The sequence below is a fragment of the Oncorhynchus masou genome, unplaced genomic scaffold (genome assembly GCF_036934945.1).
Source record: "Oncorhynchus masou masou isolate Uvic2021 unplaced genomic scaffold, UVic_Omas_1.1 unplaced_scaffold_1408, whole genome shotgun sequence".
NCBI lineage: Eukaryota > Metazoa > Chordata > Actinopteri > Salmoniformes > Salmonidae > Oncorhynchus > Oncorhynchus masou.
In genome coordinates, this window is record NW_027004018.1 from 81,715 (window position 1) to 106,014 (window position 24,300).

The 24,300-nt window shown below is 45.2% G+C and overlaps 1 protein-coding gene across 1 annotated transcript in view; it reads right to left on the reverse strand.

Annotated features, from left to right (window-relative positions):
- The window catches only part of LOC135530740 (fumarate hydratase, mitochondrial-like), a 41,734-nt gene that overhangs the window by 1,679 nt on the left and 15,755 nt on the right, over positions 1-24,300 (reverse strand). Inside the window, 2 exon segments of the mRNA XM_064958941.1 lie at positions 2,134-2,287; positions 11,843-11,970. Coding sequence (XP_064815013.1) covers positions 2,134-2,287; positions 11,843-11,970 — 282 coding nt within the window.

Here is a 24,300-nt window from a genome sequence, read left to right on the forward strand (position 1 = left end):
ACTGAGCCACCAGACGGGTGGACTCCCTACACACTAAGCCACCAGACGGAGTGGACTCCCTACACACTAAGCCACCAGGCGGAGTGGACTCCCTACACACTGAGCCACCAGACAGAGGGTGGACTCCCTACACACTGAGCCACCAGACAGAGGGTGGACTCCCTACACACTAAGCCACCAGACGGAGTGGACTCCCTACACACTGAGCCACCAGACAGAGGGTGGACTCCCTACACACTGAGCCACCAGACAGAGGGTGGACTCCCTACACACTAAGCCACCAGACAGAGGGTGGACTCCCTACACACTGAGCCACCAGACAGAGGGTGGACTCCCTACACACTAAGCCACCAGACAGAGGGTGGACTCCCTACACACTAAGCCACCAGACAGAGGGTGGACTCCCTACACACTAAGCCACCAGACAGAGGGTGGACTCCCTACACACTGAGCCACCAGACAGAGGGTGGACTCGCTACACACTAAGCCACCAGACAGAGGGTGGACTCCCTACACACTGAGCCACCAGACAGAGGGTGGACTCCCTACACACTGAGCCACCAGACAGAGGGTGGACTCCCTACACACTGAGCCACCAGAGAGAGGGTGGACTCCCTACACACTAAGCCACCAGACAGAGGGTGGACTCGCTACACACTAAGCCACCAGACAGAGGGTGGACTCCCTACACACTAAGCCACCAGACAGAGGGTGGACTCCCTACACACTAAGCCACCAGACAGAGGGTGGACTCCCTACACACTGAGCCACCAGACAGAGGGTGGACTCCCTACACACTGAGCCACCAGACAGAGGGTGGACTCCCTACACACTAAGCCACCAGACAGAGGGTGGACTCCCTACACACTGAGCCACCAGACAGAGGGTGGACTCCCTACACACTGAGCCACCAGACAGAGGGTGGACTCCCTACACACTAAGCCACCAGACAGAGGGTGGACTCGCTACACACTAAGCCACCAGACAGAGGGTGGACTCCCTACACACTGAGCCACCAGACAGAGGGTGGACTCCCTACACACTGAGCCACCAGAGAGAGGGTGGACTCCCTACACACTGAGCCACCAGAGAGAGGGTGGACTCCCTACACACTAAGCCACCAGACAGAGGGTGGACTCGCTACACACTAAGCCACCAGACAGAGGGTGGACTCCCTACACACTGAGCCACCAGACAGAGGGTGGACTCCCTACACACTGAGCCACCAGACAGAGGGTGGACTCCCTACACACTGAGCCACCAGAGAGAGGGTGGACTCCCTACACACTAAGCCACCAGACAGAGGGTGGACTCGCTACACACTAAGCCACCAGACAGAGGGTGGACTCCCTACACACTAAGCCACCAGACAGAGTGGACTGTCTCAGTAGGACTCCATCTACTGCAGTAAACAGACTCACTGTGCTGTAGAGCAAAACATCTATTTGACAATACTCACATTACAGTCTGGTGAATCTCAGCACTGTTGAAACGTGGGACTGTGAGTTACTGCCCTCTAGTGGTTACAAGCGAAAGACCGATGGATAACCTGTTGATTTCTCCTGCAGTTGTATTCTAAACAGTAAATCAAATGGATTTATAAAGCCCTTTTTACATCAGCTGATATCTCAAAGTGCTGTACAGAAACCCAGCCTAAAACCCCAAACAGCAAGCAATGCAGCTGTAGAAGCACAGTGGCTAGGAAAAACTCCCTATAAAGGCCAAAACCTAGGAAGAAACCTAGAGAGGAACCAGGCTATGAGGGTGGCCAGTCCTCTTCTGGCTGTGCCGGGTGGAGATTAGAAACCTAGAGAGGAACCAGGCTATGAGGGGTGGCCAGTCCTCTTCTGGCTGTGCCGGGTGGAGATTATAACAGAACATGGCCAAGATGTTCAAATGTTCATAGATGACCAGCAGGGTCAAATAATAATAATCACAGTACTTGTCGAGGGTGCAACAAGTCAGCACCTCAGGAGTAAATGTCAGTTGGCTTTTCATAGCCGATCATTCAGAGTATCTCTACCACTCCTGCTGTCTCTGGAGAGCAGGTATCTAGATCTCGTTCATGACTTCTGGTCCCCTGCTGTATGTACGTACACTACTTGGAAGCACGTACGGTACTACGACACATACCTATGTGTGGGTTGAGGGCGGTGACCAGCATCAAGGACTCATTCATGAGTTTGTTGATCCTGTCGATGTTCGCTTCAATGCCCACCACACAGTTATCAGTGAAGGAGACTGAGGCATCCCCCAGCAGCCTGGCCGAGTTCAACACGTTCTTAATCTGGGAGGAGGAGGAGGAGAGGGAGGAGTTACATTATGACTGAGGCATCCCCCAGCAGCCTGGCTGAGTTCAACACTTAATCTGGGAGGAGGAGGAGAGAGGAGGAGTTACATTATGACTGAGGCATCCCCCAGCAGCCTGGCTGAGTTCAACACTTAATCTGGGAGGAGGAGAGAGGAGGAGTTACATTATGACTGAGGCATCCCCCAGCAGCCTGGCTGAGTTCAACACTTAATCTGGGAGGAGGAGAGAGGAGGAGTTACATTATGACTGAGGCATCCCCCAGCAGCCTGGCTGAGTTCAACACTTAATCTGGGAGGAGGAGAGAGGAGGAGTTACATTATGACTGAGGCATCCCCCAGCAGCCTGGCTGAGTTCAACACTTAATCTGGGAGGAGGAGAGAGGAGGAGTTACATTATGACTGAGGCATCCCCCAGCAGCCTGGCTGAGTTCAACACTTAATCTGGGAGGAAGAGAGGAGAGGAGGAGTTACATTATGACTGAGGCATCCCCCAGCAGCCTGGCTGAGTTCAACACTTAATCTGGGAGGAGGAGAGAGGAGGAGTTACATTATGACTGAGGCATCCCCCAGCAGCCTGGCTGAGTTCAACACTTAATCTGGGAGGAGGAGAGAGAGGAGGAGTTACATTATGACTGAGGCATCCCCCAGCAGCCTGGCTGAGTTCAACACTTAATCTGGGAGGAGGAGAGAGGAGGAGTTACATTATGACTGAGGCATCCCCCAGCAGCCTGGCTGAGTTCAACACTTAATCTGGGAGGAGGAGAGAGGAGGAGTTACATTATGACTGAGGCATCCCCCAGCAGCCTGGCTGAGTTCAACACTTAATCTGGGAGGAGGAGAGAGGAGGAGTTACATTATGACTGAGGCATCCCCCAGCAGCCTGGCCGAGTTCAACACTTAATCTGGGAGGAGGAGAGGAGAGGAGTTACATTATGACTGAGGCATCCCCCAGCAGCCTGGCCGAGTTCAACACGTTCTTAATCTGGGAGGAAGAGGAGAGAGGAGGAGTTACATTATGACTGAGGCATCCCCAGCAGCCTGTCTGAGTTCAACACTTAATCTGGGAGGAGGAGGAGAGAGGAGGAGTTACATTATGACTGAGGCATCCCCCAGCAGCCTGGCTGAGTTCAACACTTAATCTGGGAGGAGGAGGAGGAGAGAGGAGGAGTTACATTATGACTGAGGCATCCCCCAGCAACCTGGCTGAGTTCAACACGTTCTTAATCTGGGAGGAAGAGAGAGAGGAGGAGTTACATTATGACTGAGGCATCCCCCAGCAGCCTGGCCGAGTTCAAACCTTAATCTGGGAGGAGGAGAGGTGTTAAGGCATCTGTATGCTTCCCATCCAAAACAGTTAGGAACAGTTTGTGATACAGTACCAGTCAAATGTTTGGACACACCTTCTCATTCCAGGATTTTTTTCTTTATATTTACTATTTTCTACATTGTAGAATAATAGTGAAGACATCAAAACTATTAAATAACACATATGGAATCATGTCGTAACCAACTAAGAAAAAAAAAGTGTTAAACAAATCAAAATATATTTGAGATTCTTCCACCCTTTGCCTTGATGACAGCTTTGCAAACCGTCGATGGCCAGTGATCACGCTGGAGAAGGGTGCTCTTCACGGATGAATCCCAGGTTCAACTGTACCGGGCAGATGGCAGACAGCCCTGTCGATGAGAATGGGGACGTGCTCCGGTCCTCCTTTTCCTGTAGTCCACAATCATCTCTTTAGTCTTGGTTATGTTGAGGGATAGGTTGTTATTCTAGCACCACCAGGCCAGGTAACTGACCTCCTCCCTAGTAGCTAAGACGGGGAGAAGTCTGTCTATAATAAAGCGCTGATCTGCCTTCTTAACAACACTATCAACAAGGCAGGTCCTACAGGCCCTAGTTTCTACCTTCTTAACAACACTATCAACAAGGCAGGTCCTACAGGCCCTAGTTTCTACCTTCTTAACAGCACTATCAACAAGGCAGGTCCCACAGGCCCTAGTTTCTACCTTCTTAACAACACTATCAACAAGGCAGGTCCTACAGGCCTAGTTTCTACCTTCTTAACAACACTATCAACAAGGCAGGTCCTACAGGCCCTAGTTTCTACCTTCTTAACAACACTATCAACAAGGCAGGTCCTACAGGCCCTAGTTTCTACCTTCTTAACAGCACTATCAACAAGGCAGGTCCTACAGGCCCTAGTTTCTACCTTCTTAACAACACTATCAACAAGGCAGGTCCTACAGGCCTAGTTTCTACCTTCTTAACAACACTATCAACAAGGCAGGTCCTACAGGCCCTAGTTTCTACCTTCTTAACAACACTATCAACAAGGCAGGTCCTACAGGCCCTAGTTTCTACCTTCTTAACAACACTATCAACAAGGCAGGTCCTACAGGCCCTAGTTTCTACCTTCTTAACAACACTATCAACAAGGCAGGTCCTACAGGCCCTAGTTTCTACCTTCTTAACAACACTATCAACAAGGCAGGTCCTACAGGCCCTAGTTTCTACCTTCTTAACAACACTATCAACAAGGCAGATCCTACAGGCCCTGGTTTCTACCTTCTTAACAACACTATCAACAAGGCAGGTCCTACAGGCCTAGTTTCTACCTTCTTAACAACACGATCAACAAGGCACCTACAGGCCTAGTTTCTACCTTAACAACACTATCAACAAGGCAGATCCTACAGGCCCTAGTTTCTACCTTCTTAACAACACTATCAACAAGGCAGGTCCTACAGGCCCTAGTTTCTACCTTCTTAACAACACGATCAACAAGGCAGGTCCTACAGGCTCTAGTTTCTACCTTCTTAACAACACTTATCAACAAGGCAGGTCCTACAGGCCCTAGTTTCTACCTTCTTAACAACACTATCAACAAGGCAGGTCCTACAGGCCCTAGTTTCTACCTTCTTAACAACACTATCAACAAGGCAGGTCCTACAGGCCCTAGTTTCTACCTTCTTAACAACACTATCAACAAGGCAGGTCCTACAGGCCCTAGTTTCTACCTTCTTAACAACACTATCAACAAGGCAGGTCCTACAGGCCCTAGTTTCTACCTTCTTAACAACACTATCAACAAGGCAGGTCCTACAGGCCCTAGTTTCTACCTTCTTAACAACACTATCAACAAGGCAGGTCCTACAGGCCCTAGTTTCTACCTTCTTAACAACACTATCAACAAGGCAGGTCCTACAGGCCCTAGTTTCTACCTTCTTAACAACACTATCAACAAGGCAGGTCCTACAGGCCCTAGTTTCTACCTTCTTAACAACACTATCAACAAGGCAGGTCCTACAGGCCCTAGTTTCTACCTTCTTAACAACACTATAAACAAGGCAGGTCCTGCAGGCCCTAGTTTCTACCTTCTTAACAACACTATCAACAAGGCAGGTCCTACAGGCCCTAGTTTCTACCTTCTTAACAACACTATCAACAAGGCAGGTCCTACAGGCCCTAGTTTCTACCTTCTTAACAACACTATCAACAAGGCAGGTCCTACAGGCCCTAGTTTCTACCTTCTTAACAACACTATCAACAACACTACAGGCCTCTACCTTCTTAACAATCAACAAGGCAGGTCCTACAGGCCCTAGTTTCTACCTTCTTAACAACACTATCAACAAGGCAGGTCCTACAGGCCCTAGTTTCTACCTTCTTAACAACACTATCAACAAGGCAGATCCTACAGGCCCTAGTTTCTACCTTCTTAACAACACGATCAACAAGGCAGGTCCTACAGGCCCTAGTTTCTACCTTAACAACACTATCAACAAGGCAGATCCTACAGGCCCTAGTTTCTACCTTCTTAACAACACTATCAACAAGGCAGGTCCTACAGGCCCTAGTTTCTACCTTCTTAACAACACTATCAACAAGGCAGGTACTACAGGCTCTAGTTTCTACCTTCTTAACAACACTATCAACAAGGCAGGTCCTACAGGCCCTAGTTTCTACCTTCTTAACAACACTATCAACAAGGCAGGTCCTACAGGCCCTAGTTTCTACCTTCTTAACAACACTATCAACAAGGCAGGTCCTACAGGCCCTAGTTTCTACCTTCTTAACAACACTATCAACAAGGCAGGTCCTACAGGCCCTAGTTTCTACCTTCTTAACAACACTATCAACAAGGCAGGTCCTACAGGCCCTAGTTTCTACCTTCTTAACAACACTATCAACAAGGCAGGTCCTACAGGCCCTAGTTTCTACCTTCTTAACAACACTATCAACAAGGCAGGTCCTACAGGCCTAGTTTCTACCTTCTTAACAACACTATCAACAAGGCAGGTCCTACAGGCCCTAGTTTCTACCTTCTTAACAACACTATCAACAAGGCAGGTCCTACAGGCCTAGTTTCTACCTTCTTAACAACACTATCAACAAGGCAGATCCTACAGGCCCTAGTTTCTACCTTCTTAACAACACGATCAACAAGGCAGGTCCTACAGGCCCTAGTTTCTACCTTAACAACACTATCAACAAGGCAGATCCTACAGGCCCTAGTTTCTACCTTCTTAACAACACTATCAACAAGGCAGGTCCTACAGGCCCTAGTTTCTACCTTCTTAACAACACGATCAACAAGGCAGGTCCTACAGGCTCTAGTTTCTACCTTCTTAACAACACTATCAACAAGGCAGGTCCTACAGGCCCTAGTTTCTACCTTCTTAACAACACTATCAACAAGGCAGGTCCTACAGGCCCTAGTTTTGTTGCATTGGGACGACTGTTTAGTCGTGTGGTCAGCTGGCCCTTGGATGTACACAGAGAGCAAACAATAATATGCATGTCAATCTCTACTGGCTCAAAGTGGAGGAGAGATTGACTTCATCACTACTTGTATTTATGAGAGGTATTGACATGTTGAAAGCACCGAGCTGTCTGTTTGAACTACTAACTCACAGCTCAGACACCCATCCATACCCCACAAGACATGCCACCAGAGGTGTCTTCACAGTCCCCAAGTCCAGAACAGACGATGGGAGGCGCACAGTACTACATAGAGCCATGACTACATGGAGCTCTATTCCACAGTACTACATAGAGCCATGACCACATGGAACTCTATTCCACAGTACTACATAGAGCCATGACCACATGGAGCTCTATTCCACAGTACTACATAGAGCCATGACTACATGGAACTCTATTCCACAGTACTACATAGAGCCATGACTACATTGAACTCTATTCCACAGTACTACATAGAGCCATGACTACATGGACCTCTATTCCACAGTACTACATAGAGCCATGACTACATGGAACTCTATTCTACAGTATTACATAGAGCCATGACTACATGGACCTCTATTCCACAGTACTACATAGAGCCATGACTACATGGAACTCTATTCCACAGTACTACATAGAGCCATGACTACATGGAACTCTATTCTACAGTACTACATAGAGCCATGACTACATGGAACTCTATTCCACAGTACTACATAGAGCCATGACTACATGGAACTCTATTCCACAGTACTACATAGAGCCATGACCACATGGAACTCTATTCCACAGTACTACATAGAGCCATGACTACATGGAACTCTATTCCACAGTACTACATAGAGCCATGACTACATGGAACTCTATTCCACAGTACTACATAGAGCCATGACTACATGGAACTCTATTCCACAGTACTACATAGAGCCATGACTACATGGAACTCTATTCCACAGTACTACATAGAGCCATGACTACATGGAACTCTATTCCACATCAGATAACTGATGCAGCAGTAGAATCAGACTTAATAAACAGGTTAAAAAAAACACCTGATGGAACAGCGGGGACGGAGGAGAGACACACACACACACACACACACACACACACACACACACACAGACACACACACACAGACACATACAGACACACACACACAGACACACACAGACACACACAGACACACACACAGCCAGACACAGACACACACACACACACAGACACACAGACACAGACAGACACACACACACACACACAGACACAGACACACAGACACACACACACAGACACACACACACAGACACACACACACAGACACACACAGACACACACAGACACACACACACAGACACACACACACAGACACACACACAGACAGACACACACACAGACACACAGACACACAGACACAGACACACAGACACACACAGACACACACACACAGACACACACAGACACACAGACAGACACAGACACACACACACACAGACACACACAGACACACAGACACACACAGACACAGACACACACAGACACACACACACACACAGACACACACATACACACACACACAGACACAGACAGATACAGGCACACACAGACACACACAGACACACACAGACAGATACAGGCACACACAGACACACACACACAGACACACACAGACACACACAGACACACACACACACACAGATACAGGCACACACAGACACACACAGACACACACACACACACACACACACACACACACAGACACACACACACAGACAGACACACAGACATAGACACAGACACACACACACAGACACACACAGACAGACACACACACAGACACACACAGACACACACACAGACACACAGACACACAGACAGACACAGACAGACACACACACACAGACAGACACACACAGACACAGACACAGACACACACACACAGACACACACACAGACACACAGACACACAGACACACAGACACACAGACACACAGACACAGACAGACACAGACACACACACACACAGACACACACACACGATAACATAAGCACTATATGTACACATGGATTTAGTACTGTAGATACAGTGCCTTGCGAAAGTATTCGTCCCCCTTCAGTTAATACTTTGTAGCGCCACCTTTTGCTGCGATTACAGCTGTAAGTCGCTTGGGGTATGTCTCTATCAGTTTTGCACATCGAGAGACTGAAATTTTTTCCCATTCCTCCTTGCAAAACAGCTCGAGCTCAGTGAGGTTGGATGGAGAGCATTTGTGAACAGCAGTTTTCAGTTCTTTCCACAGATTCTCGATTGGATTCAGGTCTGGACTTTGACTTGGCCATTCTAACACCTGGATATGTTTATTTTTGAACCATTCCATTGTAGATTTTGCTTTATGTTTTGGATCATTGTCTTGTTGGAAGACAAATCTCCGTCCCAGTCTCAGGTCTTTTGCAGACTCCATCAGGTTTTCTTCCAGAATGGTCCTGTATTTGGCTCCATCCATCTTCCCATCAATTTTAACCATCTTCCCTGTCCCTGCTGAAGAAAAGCAGGCCCAAACCATGATGCTGCCACCACCATGTTTGACAGTGGGGATGGTGTGGTCAGGTGATGAGCTGTGTTGCTTTTACGCCAAACATAACGTTTTGCATTGTTGCCAAAAAGTTCAATTTTGGTTTCATCTGACCAGAGCACCTTCTTCTACATGTTTGGTGTGTCTCCCAGGTGGCTTGTGGCAAAACTTTAAACAACACTTTTTATGGATATCTTTAAGAAATGGCTTTCTTCTTGCCACTCTTCCATAAAGGCCAGATTTGTGCAATATACGACTGATTGTTGTCCTATGGACAGAGTCTCCCACCTCAGCTGTAGATCTCTGCAGTTCATCCAGAGTGATCATGGGCCTCTTGGCTGCATCTCTGATCAGTCTTCTCCTTGTATGAGCTGAAAGTTTAGAGGGACGGCCAGGTCTTGGTAGATTTGCAGTGGACTGAAACTCCTTCCTTTTCAATATTATTGCTTGCACAGTGCTCCTTGGGATGTTTAAAGCTTGGGAAATCTTTTTGTATTCAAATCCGGCTTTAAACTTCTTCACAACAGTATCTCGGACCTGCCTGGTGTGTTCCTTGTTCTTCATGATGCTCTCTGCGCTTTTAACGGACCTCTGAGACTATCACAGTGCAGGTGCATTTACACGGAGACTTGATTACACACAGGTGGATTGTATTTATCATCATTAGTCATTTAGGTCAACATTGGATCATTCAGAGATCCTCACTGAACTTCTGGAGAGAGTTTGCTGCACTGAAAGTAAAGGGGCTGAATAATTTTGCACGGCCAATTTTTCAGTTTTTGATTTGTTAAAAAAGTTTTAAATATCCAATAAATGTCGTTCCACTTCATGATTGTGTCCCACTTGTTATTAATTCTTCACAAAAAAATACAGTTTTATATCTTTATGTTTGAAGCCTGAAATGTGGCAAAAGGTCGCAAAGTTCAAGGGGGCCGAATACTTTCGCAAGGCACTGTATGTGGTAGTGGTGGAGGAGGGGCCTGAGGGCACACAGTGTGCTGTGAAATCTGTGGACGTAATGTAATGTTTTTAAATTTGTATAAACTGCCTTAAACATGACGGACCCCAGGAAGAGTAGCTGCTGCCTTGGCAGGAACTAATGGGGATCCATAATAAACCCCAGGAAGAGTAGCTGCTGCCATGGCAGGTACTAATGGGGATCCATAATAAACCCCAGGAAGAGTAGCTGCTGCCATGGCAGGAACTAATGGGGGTCCATAACAAACCCTAGGAAGAGTAGCTGCTGCCTCGGCAGGATCTAAATGGGGATCCATAATAAACCCCAGGAAGAGTAGCTGCTGCCTTGGCAGGAACTAATGGGGATCCATAATAAACCCCAGGAAGAGTAGCTGCTGCCTTGGCAGGAACTAATGGGAATCCATAATAAACCCCAGGAAGAGTAGCTGCTGCCTCGGCAGGATCTAAATGGGGATCCATAATAAACCCCAGGAAGAGTAGCTGCTGCCTTGGCAGGAACTAATGGGGATCCATAATAAACCCCAGGAAGAGTAGCTGCTGCCATGGCAGGAACTAATGGGGATCCATAATAAACCCCAGGAAGAGTAGCTGCTGCCATGGCAGGAACTAATGGGGATCCATAATAAACCCCAGGAAGAGTAGCTGCTGCCTTGGCAGGAACTAATGGGGATCCATAATAAACCCCAGGAAGAGTAGCTGCTGCCTTGGCAGGAACTAATAGGGATCCATAATAAACCCCAGGAAGAGTAGCCGCTGCCTTGACAGGAACTAATGGGGATCCATAATAAACCCCAGGAAGAGTAGCTGCTGCCTTGGCAGGAACTAATGGGGATCCATAATAAACCCCAGGAAGAGTAGCTGCTGCCTTGGCAGGAACTAATGGGGATCCATAATAAACCCCAGGAAGAGTAGCTGCTGCCTTGGCAGGAACTAATGGGGATCCATAATAAATACAAAGCATGGTCTCAGTCCACAGTGAAACTGGCCTATTAGTATCGTGTCAGTCCACTGTGAAACTGGCCTATTAGCATTGTCTTAGTCCACGGTGAAACTGGCCTATTAGCATAGTGTTAGTCCACGGTGAAACTGGCCTATTAGCATAGTCTTAGTCCACGGTGAAACTGGCCTATTAGCATAGTCTTAGTCCACAGTGAAACTGGCCTATTAGCATCGTCTCAGTCCACGGTGAAACTGGCCTATTAGCATTGTCTTAGTCCATGGTAACATCAGTTCTTACCATCATTGGCTTGAAGACGTTAAGCTCAAAGTGTCCGTTGCTGCCTCCGATGGTCACAGCCACGTTGTTTCCCATAACCTGGGCTGCTACCATGGTCATGGCCTCACACTGGGTGGGGTTAACTTTCCCTGGAAGATATACATACACACAGTTAAAACCCTGTGGGTCAAACCCATATTAGTTAAAACCCTGTGGGTCAAACCCATATTAGTTAAAACACATATTAGTTAGAACCCTGTGGGTCAACCCATATTAGTTAAAACACATATTAGTTAAAACCCTGTGGGTCAACCCATATTAGTTAAAACACATATTAGTTAAAATACATATTGGTTAAAACACATATTGGTTAAAACCCTGTGAGTCAAACCCATATTAGTTAAAACCCTGTGGGTCAACCCATATTAGTTAAAACACATATTAGTTAAAATACATATTGGTTAAAACACATATATTGGTTAAAACCCCGTGGGTCAAAACCATATTAGTTAAAACCCTGTGGGTCAAACCCATATTAGTTAAAACACATATTAGTTAAAATACATATTGGTTAAAACACATATATTGGTTAAAACCCCGTGGGTCAAACCCATATTAGTTAAAACTCCATGGTTAAACTCATAGTGGTTAAAACTCATAGTGGTTAAAATTCATAGTGGTTAAAACTCATAGTGGTTAAAACTCATAGTGGTTAAAACTCATAGTGGTTAAAACTCAGTGGTTAAAACTAAGTGTTTAAAACTCAGTGGTTAAAACTCAGTTGTTAAAACTCAGTTTTTAAAACTCATAGTGGTTAAAACTCATAGTGGTTAAGACCCCATGGTTAAACTCATAGTGGTTAAACTCATAGTGGTTAAGATCCCAAGGTTAAACTCATAGTGGTTAAAACCCCATGGTTAAACTCATAGTGGTTAAGACCCCATGGTTAAAACTCATAATGGTTAAGACCCCATGGTTAAAACTCATAGTGGTTAAGACCCCATGGTTAAACTCATAGTGGTTAAGACCCCATGGTTAAACTCATAGTAGTTAAGACCCCATGGTTAAACTCATAGTGGTTAAGACCCCATGGTTAAACTCATAGTAGTTAAGACCCCATGGTTAAACTCATAGTGGTTAAACTCATAGTGGTTAAAACTCATAGTGGTTAAGACCCCATGGTTAAACTCATAGTGGTTAAGACCCCATGGTTAAAACTCATAGTGGTTAAGACCCCATGGTTAAACTCATAGTGGTTAAGACCCCATGGTTAAACTCATAGTGGTTAAGACCCCATGGTTAAAACTCATTGTGGTTAAGACCCCATGGTTAAACTCATAGTGGTTAAACTCATAGTGGTTAAGACCCCATGGTTAAACTCATAGTGGTTAAACTCATAGTGGTTAAGACCCCATGGTTAAACTCATAGTGGTTAAGACCCCATGGTTAAACTCATAGTGGTTAAACTCATAGTGGTTAAGACCCCATGGTTAAACTCATAGTGGTTAAGACCCCATGGTTAAACTCATAGTGGTTAAGACCCCATGGTTAAAACTCATAGTGGTTAAGACCCCATGGTTAAACTTATAGTGGTTAAGACCCCATGGTTAAACTCATAGTGGTTAAGACCCCATGGTTAAAACTCATTGTGGTTAAGACCCCATGGTTAAACTCATAGTGGTTAAACTCATAGTGGTTAAGACCCCATGGTTAAACTCATAGTGGTTAAGACTCCATGGTTAAACTCATAGTGGTTAAACTCATAGTGGTTAAGACCCCATGGTTAAACTCATAGTGGTTAAACTCATAGTGGTTAAGACCCCATGGTTAAACTCATAGTGGTTAAGACTCATAGTGGTTAAAACCCCATGGTTAAACTCATAGTGGTTAAAACTCCATGGTTAAACTCATAGTGGTTAAGACCCCATGGTTAAACTCATAGTGGTTAAGACCCCATGGTTAAACTCATAGTGGTTAAGACCCCATGGTTAAACTCATAGTGGTTAAGACCCCATGGTTAAACTCATAGTGGTTAAACTCATAGTGGTTAAGACCCCATGGTTAAACTCATAGTGGTTAAGACCCCATGGTTAAACTCATAGTGGTTAAAACTCATAGTGGTTAAGACCCCATGGTTAAACTCATAGTGGTTAAGACCCCATGGTTAAACTCATAGTGGTTAAAACTCCATGGTTAAACTCATAGTGGTTAAGACCCCATGGTTAAACTCATAGTGGTTAAACTCATAGTGGTTAAGACCCCATGGTTAAACTCATAGTGGTTAAGACCCCATGGTTAAACTCATAGTGGTTAAGACCCCATGGTTAAAACTCATTGTGGTTAAGACCCCATGGTTAAACTCATAGTGGTTAAACTCATAGTGGTTAAGACCCCATGGTTAAACTCATAGTGGTTAAACTCATAGTGGTTAAGACCCCATGGTTAAACTCATAGTGGTTAAACTCATAGTGGTTAAGACCCCATGGTTAAACTCATAGTGGTTAAACTCATAGTGGTTAAGACCCCATGGTTAAACTCATAGTGGTTAAGACTCATAGTGGTTAAAACCCCATGGTTAAACTCATAGTGGTTAAAACTCCATGGTTAAACTCATAGTAGTTAAGACCCCATGGTTAAACTCATAGTGGTTAAGACCCCATGGTTAAACTCATAGTGGTTAAGACCCCATGGTTAAACTCATAGTGGTTAAACTCATAGTGGTTAAGACCCCATGGTTAAACTCATAGTGGTTAAGACCCCATGGTTAAACTCATAGTGGTTAAAACTCATAGTGGTTAAGACCCCATGGTTAAACTCATAGTGGTTAAGACCCCATGGTTAAACTCATAGTGGATAAGACCCCATGGTTAAACTCATAGTGGTTAAAACTCCATGGTTAAACTCATAGTGGTTAAGACCCCATGGTTAAACTCATAGTGGTTAAACTCATAGTGGTTAAGACCCCATGGTTAAACTCATAGTGGTTAAGACCCCATGGTTAAACTCATAGTGGTTAAAACTCCATGGTTAAACTCATAGTGGTTAAGACCCCATGGTTAAACTCAAAGTGGTTAAGACCCCATGGTTAAACTCATAGTGGTTAAAACTCCATGGTTAAACTCATAGTGGTTAAGACCCCATGGTTAAACTCATAGTGGTTAAGACCCCATGGTTAAACTCATAGTGGTTAAACTCATAGTGGTTAAGACCCCATGGTTAAACTCATAGTGGTTAAAACTCCATGGTTAAACTCATAGTGGTTAAGACCCCATGGTTAAACTCATAGTGGTTAAGACCCCATGGTTAAACTCATAGTGGTTAAACTCATAGTGGTTAAGACCCCATGGTTAAACTCATAGTGGTTAAAACTCCATGGTTAAACTCATAGTGGTTAAGACCCCATGGTTAAAACTCATAGTGGTTAAGACCCCATGGTTAAAACTCATAGTGGTTAAGACCCCATGGTTAAAACTCATAGTGGTTAAGACCCCATGGTTAAACTCATAGTGGTTAAGACCCCATGGTTAAACTCATAGTGGTTAAGACCCCATGGTTAAACTCATAGTGGTTAAGACCCCATGGTTAAAACTCATAGTGGTTAAGACCCCATGGTTAAACTCATAGTGGTTAAGACCCCATGGTTAAACTCATAGTGGTTAAGACCCCATGGTTAAACTCATAGTGGTTAAGACCCCATGGTTAAACTCATAGTGGTTAAGACCCCATGGTTAAACTCATAGTAGTTAAGACCCCATGGTTAAACTCATAGTGGTTAAGACCCCATGGTTAAACTCATAGTGGTTAAGACCCCATGGTTAAACTCATAGTGGTTAAGACCCCATGGTTAAACTCATAGTGGTTAAGACCCCATGGTTAAACTCATAGTGGTTAAGACCCCATGGTTAAACTCATAGTGGTTAAGACCCCATGGTTAAACTCATAGTGGTTAAGACCCCATGGTTAAACTCATAGTGGTTAAGACCCCATGGTTAAACTCATAGTGGTTAAGACCCCATGGTTAAACTCATAGTGGTTAAGACCCCATGGTTATACTCATAGTGGTTAAGACCCCATGGTTATACTCATAGTGGTTAAGACCCCATGGTTAAACTCATAGTGGTTAAAACTCCATGGTTAAACTCAGTGGTTAAGACCCCATGGTTAAACTCATAGTGGTTAAGACCCCATGGTTAAACTCATAGTGGTTAAGACCCCATGGTTAAACTCATAGTGGTTAAGACCCCATGGTTATACTCATAGTGGTTAAAACTCCATGGTTAAACTCATAGTGGTTAAGACCCCATGGTTAAACTCATAGTGGTTAAGACCCCATGGTTAAACTCATAGTGGTTAAGACCCCATGGTTAAAACTCATAGTGGTTAAGACCCCATGGTTAAACTCATAGTGGTTAAGACCCCATGGTTAAACTCATAGTGGTTAAGACCCCATGGTTAAACTCATAGTGGTTAAGACCCCATGGTTAAACTCATAGTGGTTAAGACCCCATGGTTAAACTCATAGTGGTTAAGACCCCATGGTTAAACTCATAGTGGTTAAGACCCCATGGTTAAACTCATAGTGGTTAAGACCCCATGGTTAAACTCATAGTGGTTAAGACCCCATGGTTAAAACTCATAGTGGTTAAGACCCCATGGTTAAACTCATAGTGGTTAAGACCCCATGGTTAAACTCATAGTGGTTAAGACCCCATGGTTAAAACTCATTGTGGTTAAGACCCCATGGTTAAACTCATAGTGGTTAAACTCATAGTGGTTAAGACCCCATGGTTAAACTCATAGTGGTTAAACTCATAGTGGTTAAGACCCCATGGTTAAACTCATAGTGGTTAAGACCCCATGGTTAAACTCATAGTGGTTAAACTCATAGTGGTTAAGACCCCATGGTTAAACTCATAGTGGTTAAACTCATAGTGGTTAAGACCCCATGGTTAAACTCATAGTGGTTAAGACCCCATGGTTAAACTCATAGTGGTTAAGACCCCATGGTTAAAACTCATAGTGGTTAAGACCCCATGGTTAAACTCATAGTGGTTAAGACCCCATGGTTAAACTCATAGTGGTTAAGACCCCATGGTTAAACTCATAGTGGTTAAACTCATAGTGGTTAAGACCCCATGGTTAAACTCATAGTGGTTAAGACTCATAGTGGTTAAAACCCCATGGTTAAACTCATAGTGGTTAAAACTCCATGGTTAAACTCATAGTGGTTAAGACCCCATGGTTAAACTCATAGTGGTTAAGACCCCCATGGTTAAACTCATAGTGGTTAAGACCCCATGGTTAAACTCATAGTGGTTAAGACCCCATGGTTAAACTCATAGTGGTTAAACTCATAGTGGTTAAGACCCCATGGTTAAACTCATAGTGGTTAAGACCCCATGGTTAAACTCATAGTGGTTAAAACTCATAGTGGTTAAGACCCCATGGTTAAACTCATAGTGGTTAAGACCCCATGGTTAAACTCATAGTGGTTAAAACTCCATGGTTAAACTCATAGTGGTTAAGACCCCATGGTTAAACTCATAGTGGTTAAACTCATAGTGGTTAAGACCCCATGGTTAAACTCATAGTGGTTAAGACCCCATGGTTAAACTCATAGTGGTTAAGACCCCATGGTTAAAACTCATTGTGGTTAAGACCCCATGGTTAAACTCATAGTGGTTAAACTCATAGTGGTTAAGACCCCATGGTTAAACTCATAGTGGTTAAACTCATAGTGGTTAAGACCCCATGGTTAAACTCATAGTGGTTAAACTCATAGTGGTTAAGACCCCATGGTTAAACTCATAGTGGTTAAACTCATAGTGGTTAAGACCCCATGGTTAAACTCATAGTGGTTAAGACTCATAGTGGTTAAAACCCCATGGTTAAACTCATAGTGGTTAAAACTCCATGGTTAAACTCATAGTAGTTAAGACCCCATGGTTAAACTCATAGTGGTTAAGACCCCATGGTTAAACTCATAGTGGTTAAGACCCCATGGTTAAACTCATAGTGGTTAAACTCATAGTGGTTAAGACCCCATGGTTAAACTCATAGTGGTTAAGACCCCATGGTTAAACTCATAGTGGTTAAAACTCATAGTGGTTAAGACCCCATGGTTAAACTCATAGTGGTTAAGACCCCATGGTTAAACTCATAGTGGTTAAGACCCCATGGTTAAACTCATAGTGGTTAAAACTCCATGGTTAAACTCATAGTGGTTAAGACCCCATGGTTAAACTCATAGTGGTTAAACTCATAGTGGTTAAGACCCCATGGTTAAACTCATAGTGGTTAAGACCCCATGGTTAAACTCATAGTGGTTAAAACTCCATGGTTAAACTCATAGTGGTTAAGACCCCATGGTTAAACTCAAAGTGGTTAAGACCCCATGGTTAAACTCATAGTGGTTAAAACTCCATGGTTAAACTCATAGTGGTTAAGACCCCATGGTTAAACTCATAGTGGTTAAGACCCCATGGTTAAACTCATAGTGGTTAAACTCATAGTGGTTAAGACCCCATGGTTAAACTCATAGTGGTTAAAACTCCATGGTTAAACTCATAGTGGTTAAGACCCCATGGTTAAACTCATAGTGGTTAAGACCCCATGGTTAAAACTCATAGTGGTTAAGACCCCATGGTTAAAACTCATAGTGGTTAAGACCCCATGGTTAAAACTCATAGTGGTTAAGACCCCATGGTTAAACTCATAGTGGTTAAGAGCCCATGGTTAAACTCATAGTGGTTAAGACCCCATGGTTAAACTCATAGTGGTTAAGACCCCATGGTTAAAACTCATAGTGGTTAAGACCCCATGGTTAAACTCATAGTGGTTAAGACCCCATGGTTAAACTCATAGTGGTTAAGACCCCATGGTTAAACTCATAGTGGTTAAGACCCCATGGTTAAACTCATAGTGGTTAAGACCCCATGGTTAAACTCATAGTAGTTAAGACCCCATGGTTAAACTCATAGTGGTTAAGACCCCATGGTTAAACTCATAGTGGTTAAGACCCCATGGTTAAACTCATAGTGGTTAAGACCCCATGGTTAAACTCATAGTGGTTAAGACCCCATGGTTAAACTCATAGTGGTTAAGACCCCATGGTTAAACTCATAGTGGTTAAGACCCCATGGTTAAACTCATAGTGGTTAAGACCCCATGGTTAAACTCATAGTGGTTAAGACCCCATGGTTAAACTCATAGTGGTTAAGACCCCATGGTTAAACTCATAGTGGTTAAGACCCCATGGTTAAACTCATAGTGGTTAAGACCCCATGGTTATACTCATAGTGGTTAAGACCCCATGGTTATACTCATAGTGGTTAAGACCCCATGGTTAAACTCATAGTGGTTAAAACTCCATGGTTAAACTCAGTGGTTAAGACCCCATGGTTAAACTCATAGTGGTTAAGACCCCATGGTTAAACTCATAGTGGTTAAGACCCCATGGTTAAACTCATAGTGGTTAAGACCCCATGGTTATACTCATAGTGGTTAAGACCCCATGGTTAAACTCATAGTGGTTAAAACTCCATGGTTAAACTCATAGTGGTTAAGACCCCATGGTTAAACTCATAGTGGTTAAGACCCCATGGTTAAAACTCATAGTGGTTAAGACCCCATGGTTAAAACTCATAGTGGTTAAGACCCCATGGTTAAACTCATAGTGGTTAAGACCCCATGGTTAAACTCATAGTGGTTAAGACCCCATGGTTAAACTCATAGTGGTTAAGACCCCATGGTTAAACTCATAGTGGTTAAGACCCCATGGTTAAACTCATAGTGGTTAAGACCCCATGGTTAAACTCATAGTGGTTAAGACCCCATGGTTAAACTCATAGTGGTTAAGACCCCATGGTTAAACTCATAGTGGTTAAGACCCCATGGTTAAACTCATAGTGGTTAAGACCCCATGGTTAAACTCATAGTGGTTAAGACCCCATGGTTAAACTCATAGTGGTTAAGACCCCATGGTGAAACTCATAGTGGTTAAGACCCCATGGTTAAAACTCATAGTGGTTAAACTCATAGTGGTTAAGACCCCACAGCCAACGACACACTTCAGCTCTTTTTCCCCCGGACATACTGTTGTTGTTGTTTACTGTTACAAACTGTTCTACTTGTGCAAATAAACTAGACCCAGTCCAAGGTAGGGCTGTAATGTTACACGAGCTCCAATCACAACCTGTTGAAATCCTACAACAACACAGCTGAACAGAGGTCAACAACACGACTTCTGAGAGGAGAGTAAACACTGGACAGCACCACTTTCAAGGCTCTCCTGAATGTCAAGGCCTTCAGAGGAAACTGTTCTGTAATCAGTCCATCAGCACGATCCCTTCATGTCATGTCAAGGCCTTCAGAGGAAACTGTTCTGTAATCAGTCCATCAGTGTAGGATCCTGACCCTTTGAAATCCTCCAGAAGTATTTGTCAACATGTTATTGTGCTGCTGTCTGACTAAAGACAGGTTGTGGGTAGCTAGAGAGGCTGTCTGACTAAGGACAGGTTGTGGGTAGCTAGAGAGGCTGTCTGACTAAAGACAGGTTGTGGGTAGCTAGAGAGGCTGTCTGACTAAAGACAGGTTGTGGGTAGCTAGAGAGGCTGTCTGACTAAAGACAGGTTGTGGGTAGCTAGAGGGGCTGTCTGACTAAAGACAGGTTGTGGGTAGCTAGAGGGGCTGTCTGACTAAGGACAGGTTGTGGGTAGCTAGAGAGGCTGTCTGACTAAAGACAGGTTGTGGGTAGCTAGAGGGGCTGTCTGACTAAAGACAGGTTGTGGGTAGCTAGAGGGGCTGTCTGACTAAAGACAGGTTGTGGGTAGCTAGAGAGGCTGTCTGACTAAAGACAGGTTGTGGGTAGCTAGAGGGGCTGTCTGACTAAAGAAAGGTTGTGGGTAGCTAGAGAGGCTGTCTGACTAAAGGCAGGTTGTGGGTAGCTAGAGAGGCTGTCTGACTAAAGACAGGTTGTGGGTAGCTAGAGGGGCTGTCTGACTAAAGACAGGTTGTGGGTAGCTAGAGAGACTGTCTGACTAAGGACAGGTTGTGGGTAGCTAGAGGGGCTGTCTGACTAAAGGCAGGTTGTGGGTAGCTAGAGGGGCTGTCTGACTAAGGACAGGTTGTGGGTAGCTAGAGAGGCTGTCTGACTAAAGACAGGTTGTGGGTAGCTAGAGAGGCTGTCTGACTAAAGGCAGGTTGTGGGTAGCTAGAGGGGCTGTCTGACTAAAGACAGGTTGTGGGTAGCTAGAGGGGCTGTCTGACTAAAGACAGGTTGTGGGTAGCTAGAGAGGCTGTCTGACTAAGGACAGGTTGTGGATAGCTAGAGGGGCTGTCTGACTAAAGACAGGTTGTGGATAGCTAGAGGGGCTGTCTGACTAAAGACAGGTTGTGGGTAGCTAGAGAGGCTGTCTGACTAAAGACAGGTTGTGGGTAGCTAGAGAGGCTGTCTGACTAAAGACAGGTTGTGGGTAGCTAGAGAGGCTGTCTGACTAAAGACAGGTTGTGGGTAGCTAGAGAGGCTGTCTGACTAAAGACAGGTTGTGGGTAGCTAGAGAGGCTGTCTGACTAAAGACAGGTTGTGGGTAGCTAGAGAGGCTGTCTGACTAAAGACAGGTTGTGGGTAGCTAGAGGGGCTGTCTGACTAAAGACAGGTTGTGGGTAGCTAGAGAGGCTGTCTGACTAAAGGAGAGGTCAAGAGGGGGAAGTAAAGGCCTGGACAAAAATATATCTTGAAACCTGACCCACCCTAGATGTGGCGTGGATGATTTCTGACAGCTGGGAGTTAGGTGGGGTCATGTAGCTCTGTTATAACAGCTGGGAGTTAGGGTGGGGTCATGTAGCTCTGTTATAACAGCTGGGAGTTAGGTGGGGTCATGTAGCTCTGTTATAACAGCTGGGAGTTAGGTGGGGTCATGTAGCTCTGTTATAACAGCTGGGAGTTAGGTGGGGTCATGTAGCTCTGCTATAACAGCTGGGAGTTAGGTGGGGTCATGTAGCTCTGTTATAACAGCTGGGAGTTAGGTGGGGTCATGTAGCTCTGTTATAACAGCTGGGAGTTAGGTGGGGTCATGTAGCTCTGTTATAACAGCTGGGAGTTAGGTGGGGTCATGTAGCTCTGTTATAACAGCTGGGAGTTAGGTGGGGTCATGTAGCTCTGTTCAGACAGCTGGGAGTTAGGTGGGGTCATGTAGCTCTGTTATAACAGCTGGGAGTTAGGTGGGGTCATGTAGCTCTGTTATAACAGCTGGGAGTTAGGTGGGGTCATGTAGCTCTGCTATAACAGCTGGGAGTTAGGTGGGGTCATGTAGCTCTGCTATAACAGCTGGGAGTTAGGTGGGGTCATGTAGCTCTGTTCAGACAGCTGGGAGTTAGGTGGGGTCATGTAGCTCTGTTATAACAGCTGGGAGTTAGGTGGGGTCATGTAGCTCTGTTATAACAGCTGGGAGTTAGGTGGGGTCATGTAGCTCTGTTATAACAGCTGGGAGTTAGGTGGGGTCATGTAGCTCTGCTATAACAGCTGGGAGTTAGGTGGGGTCATGTAGCTCTGCTATAACAGCTGGGAGTTAGGTGGGGTCATGTAGCTCTGCTATAACAGCTGGGAGTTAGGTGGGGTCATGTAGCTCTGTTATAACAGCTGGGAGTTAGGTGGGGTCATGTAGCTCTGTTATAACAGCTGGGAGTTAGGTGGGGTCATGTAGCTCTGTTATAACAGCTGGGAGTTAGGTGGGGTCATGTAGCTCTGTTATAACAGCTGGGAGTTAGGTGGGGTCATGTAGCTCTGTTATAACAGCTGGGAGTTAGGTGGGGTCATGTAGCTCTGTTCAGACAGCAGGGAGTTAGGTGGGGTCATGTAGCTCTGTTATAACAGCTGGGAGTTAGGTGGGGTCATGTAGCTCTGTTATAACAGCTGGGAGTTAGGTGGGGTCATGTAGCTCTGTTCAGACAGCTGGGAGTTAGGTGGGGTCATGTAGCTCTGCTATAACAGCTGGGAGTTAGGTGGGGTCATGTAGCTCTGTTATAACAGCTGGGAGTTAGGTGGGGTCATGTAGCTCTGTTATAACAGCTGGGAGTTAGGTGGGGTCATGTAGCTCTGTTATAACAGCTGGGAGTTAGGTGGGGTCATGTAGCTCTGCTATAACAGCTGGGAGTTAGGTGGGGTCATGTAGCTCTGTTATAACAGCTGGGAGTTAGGTGGGGTCATGTAGCTCTGTTATAACAGCTGGGAGTTAGGTGGGGTCATGTAGCTCTGCTATAACAGCTGGGAGTTAGGTGGGGTCATGTAGCTCTGTTATAACAGCTGGGAGTTAGGTGGGGTCATGTAGCTCTGCTATAACAGCTGGGAGTTAGGTGGGGTCATGTAGCTCTGTTATAACAGCTGGGAGTTAGGTGGGGTCATGTAGCTCTGTTATAACAGCTGGGAGTTAGGTGGGGTCATGTAGCTCTGCTATAACAGCTGGGAGTTAGGTGAGGTCATGGAGCTCTGTTATAACAGCTGGGAGTTAGGTGGGGTCATGTTGCTCTGTTATAACAGCTGGGAGTTAGGTGGGGTCATGTAGCTCTGTTATAACAGCTGGGAGTTAGGTGGGGTCATGTAACTCTGCTATAACAGCTGGGAGTTAGGTGGGGTCATGTAGCTCTGTTATAACAGCTGGGAGTTAGGTGGGGTCATGTAGCTCTGTTCAGACAGCAGGGAGTTAGGTGGGGTCATGTAGCTCTGTTCAGACAGCAGGGAGTTAGGTGGGGTCATGTAGCTCTGCTATAACAGCTGGGAGTTAGGTGGGGTCATGTAGCTCTGTTATAACAGCTGGGAGTTAGGTGGGGTCATGTAGCTCTGTTATAACAGCTGGGAGTTAGGTGGGGTCATGTAGCTCTGTTATAACAGCTGGGAGGTAGGTGGGGTCATGTAGCTCTGTTATAACAGCTGGGAGTTAGGTGGGGTCATGTAGCTCTGTTATAACAGCTGGGAGTTAGGTGGGGTCATGTAGCTCTGTTATAACATCTGGGAGTTAGGTGGGGTCATGTAGCTCTGTTATAACAGCTGGGAGTTAGGTGGGGTCATGTAGCTCTGTTATAACATCTGGGAGTTAGGTGGGGTCATGTAGCTCTGTTATAACAGCTGGGAGTTAGGTGGGGTCATGTAGCTCTGTTATAACAGCTGGGAGTTAGGTGGGGTCATGTAGCTCTGTTATAACAGCTGGGAGTTAGGTGGGGTCATGTAGCTCTGTTATAACAGCTGGGAGTTAGGTGGGGTCATGTAGCTCTGTTCCACAGCTCATGCCAGACCACTGGGACAAATAGAACCCAAGTGTTCTATGGCATCTATGGCATGTCCAAATACTGTTCACTCTTTCTGTGATCTCTTTCACTCCTTTCCTACTTTAATAATGTCTCCTTAATAATGTTTACATATCCTGCATTACTCATCTCATATGTATATACTGTATTCTATTCTACTGTATCTTAGTCTATGTATT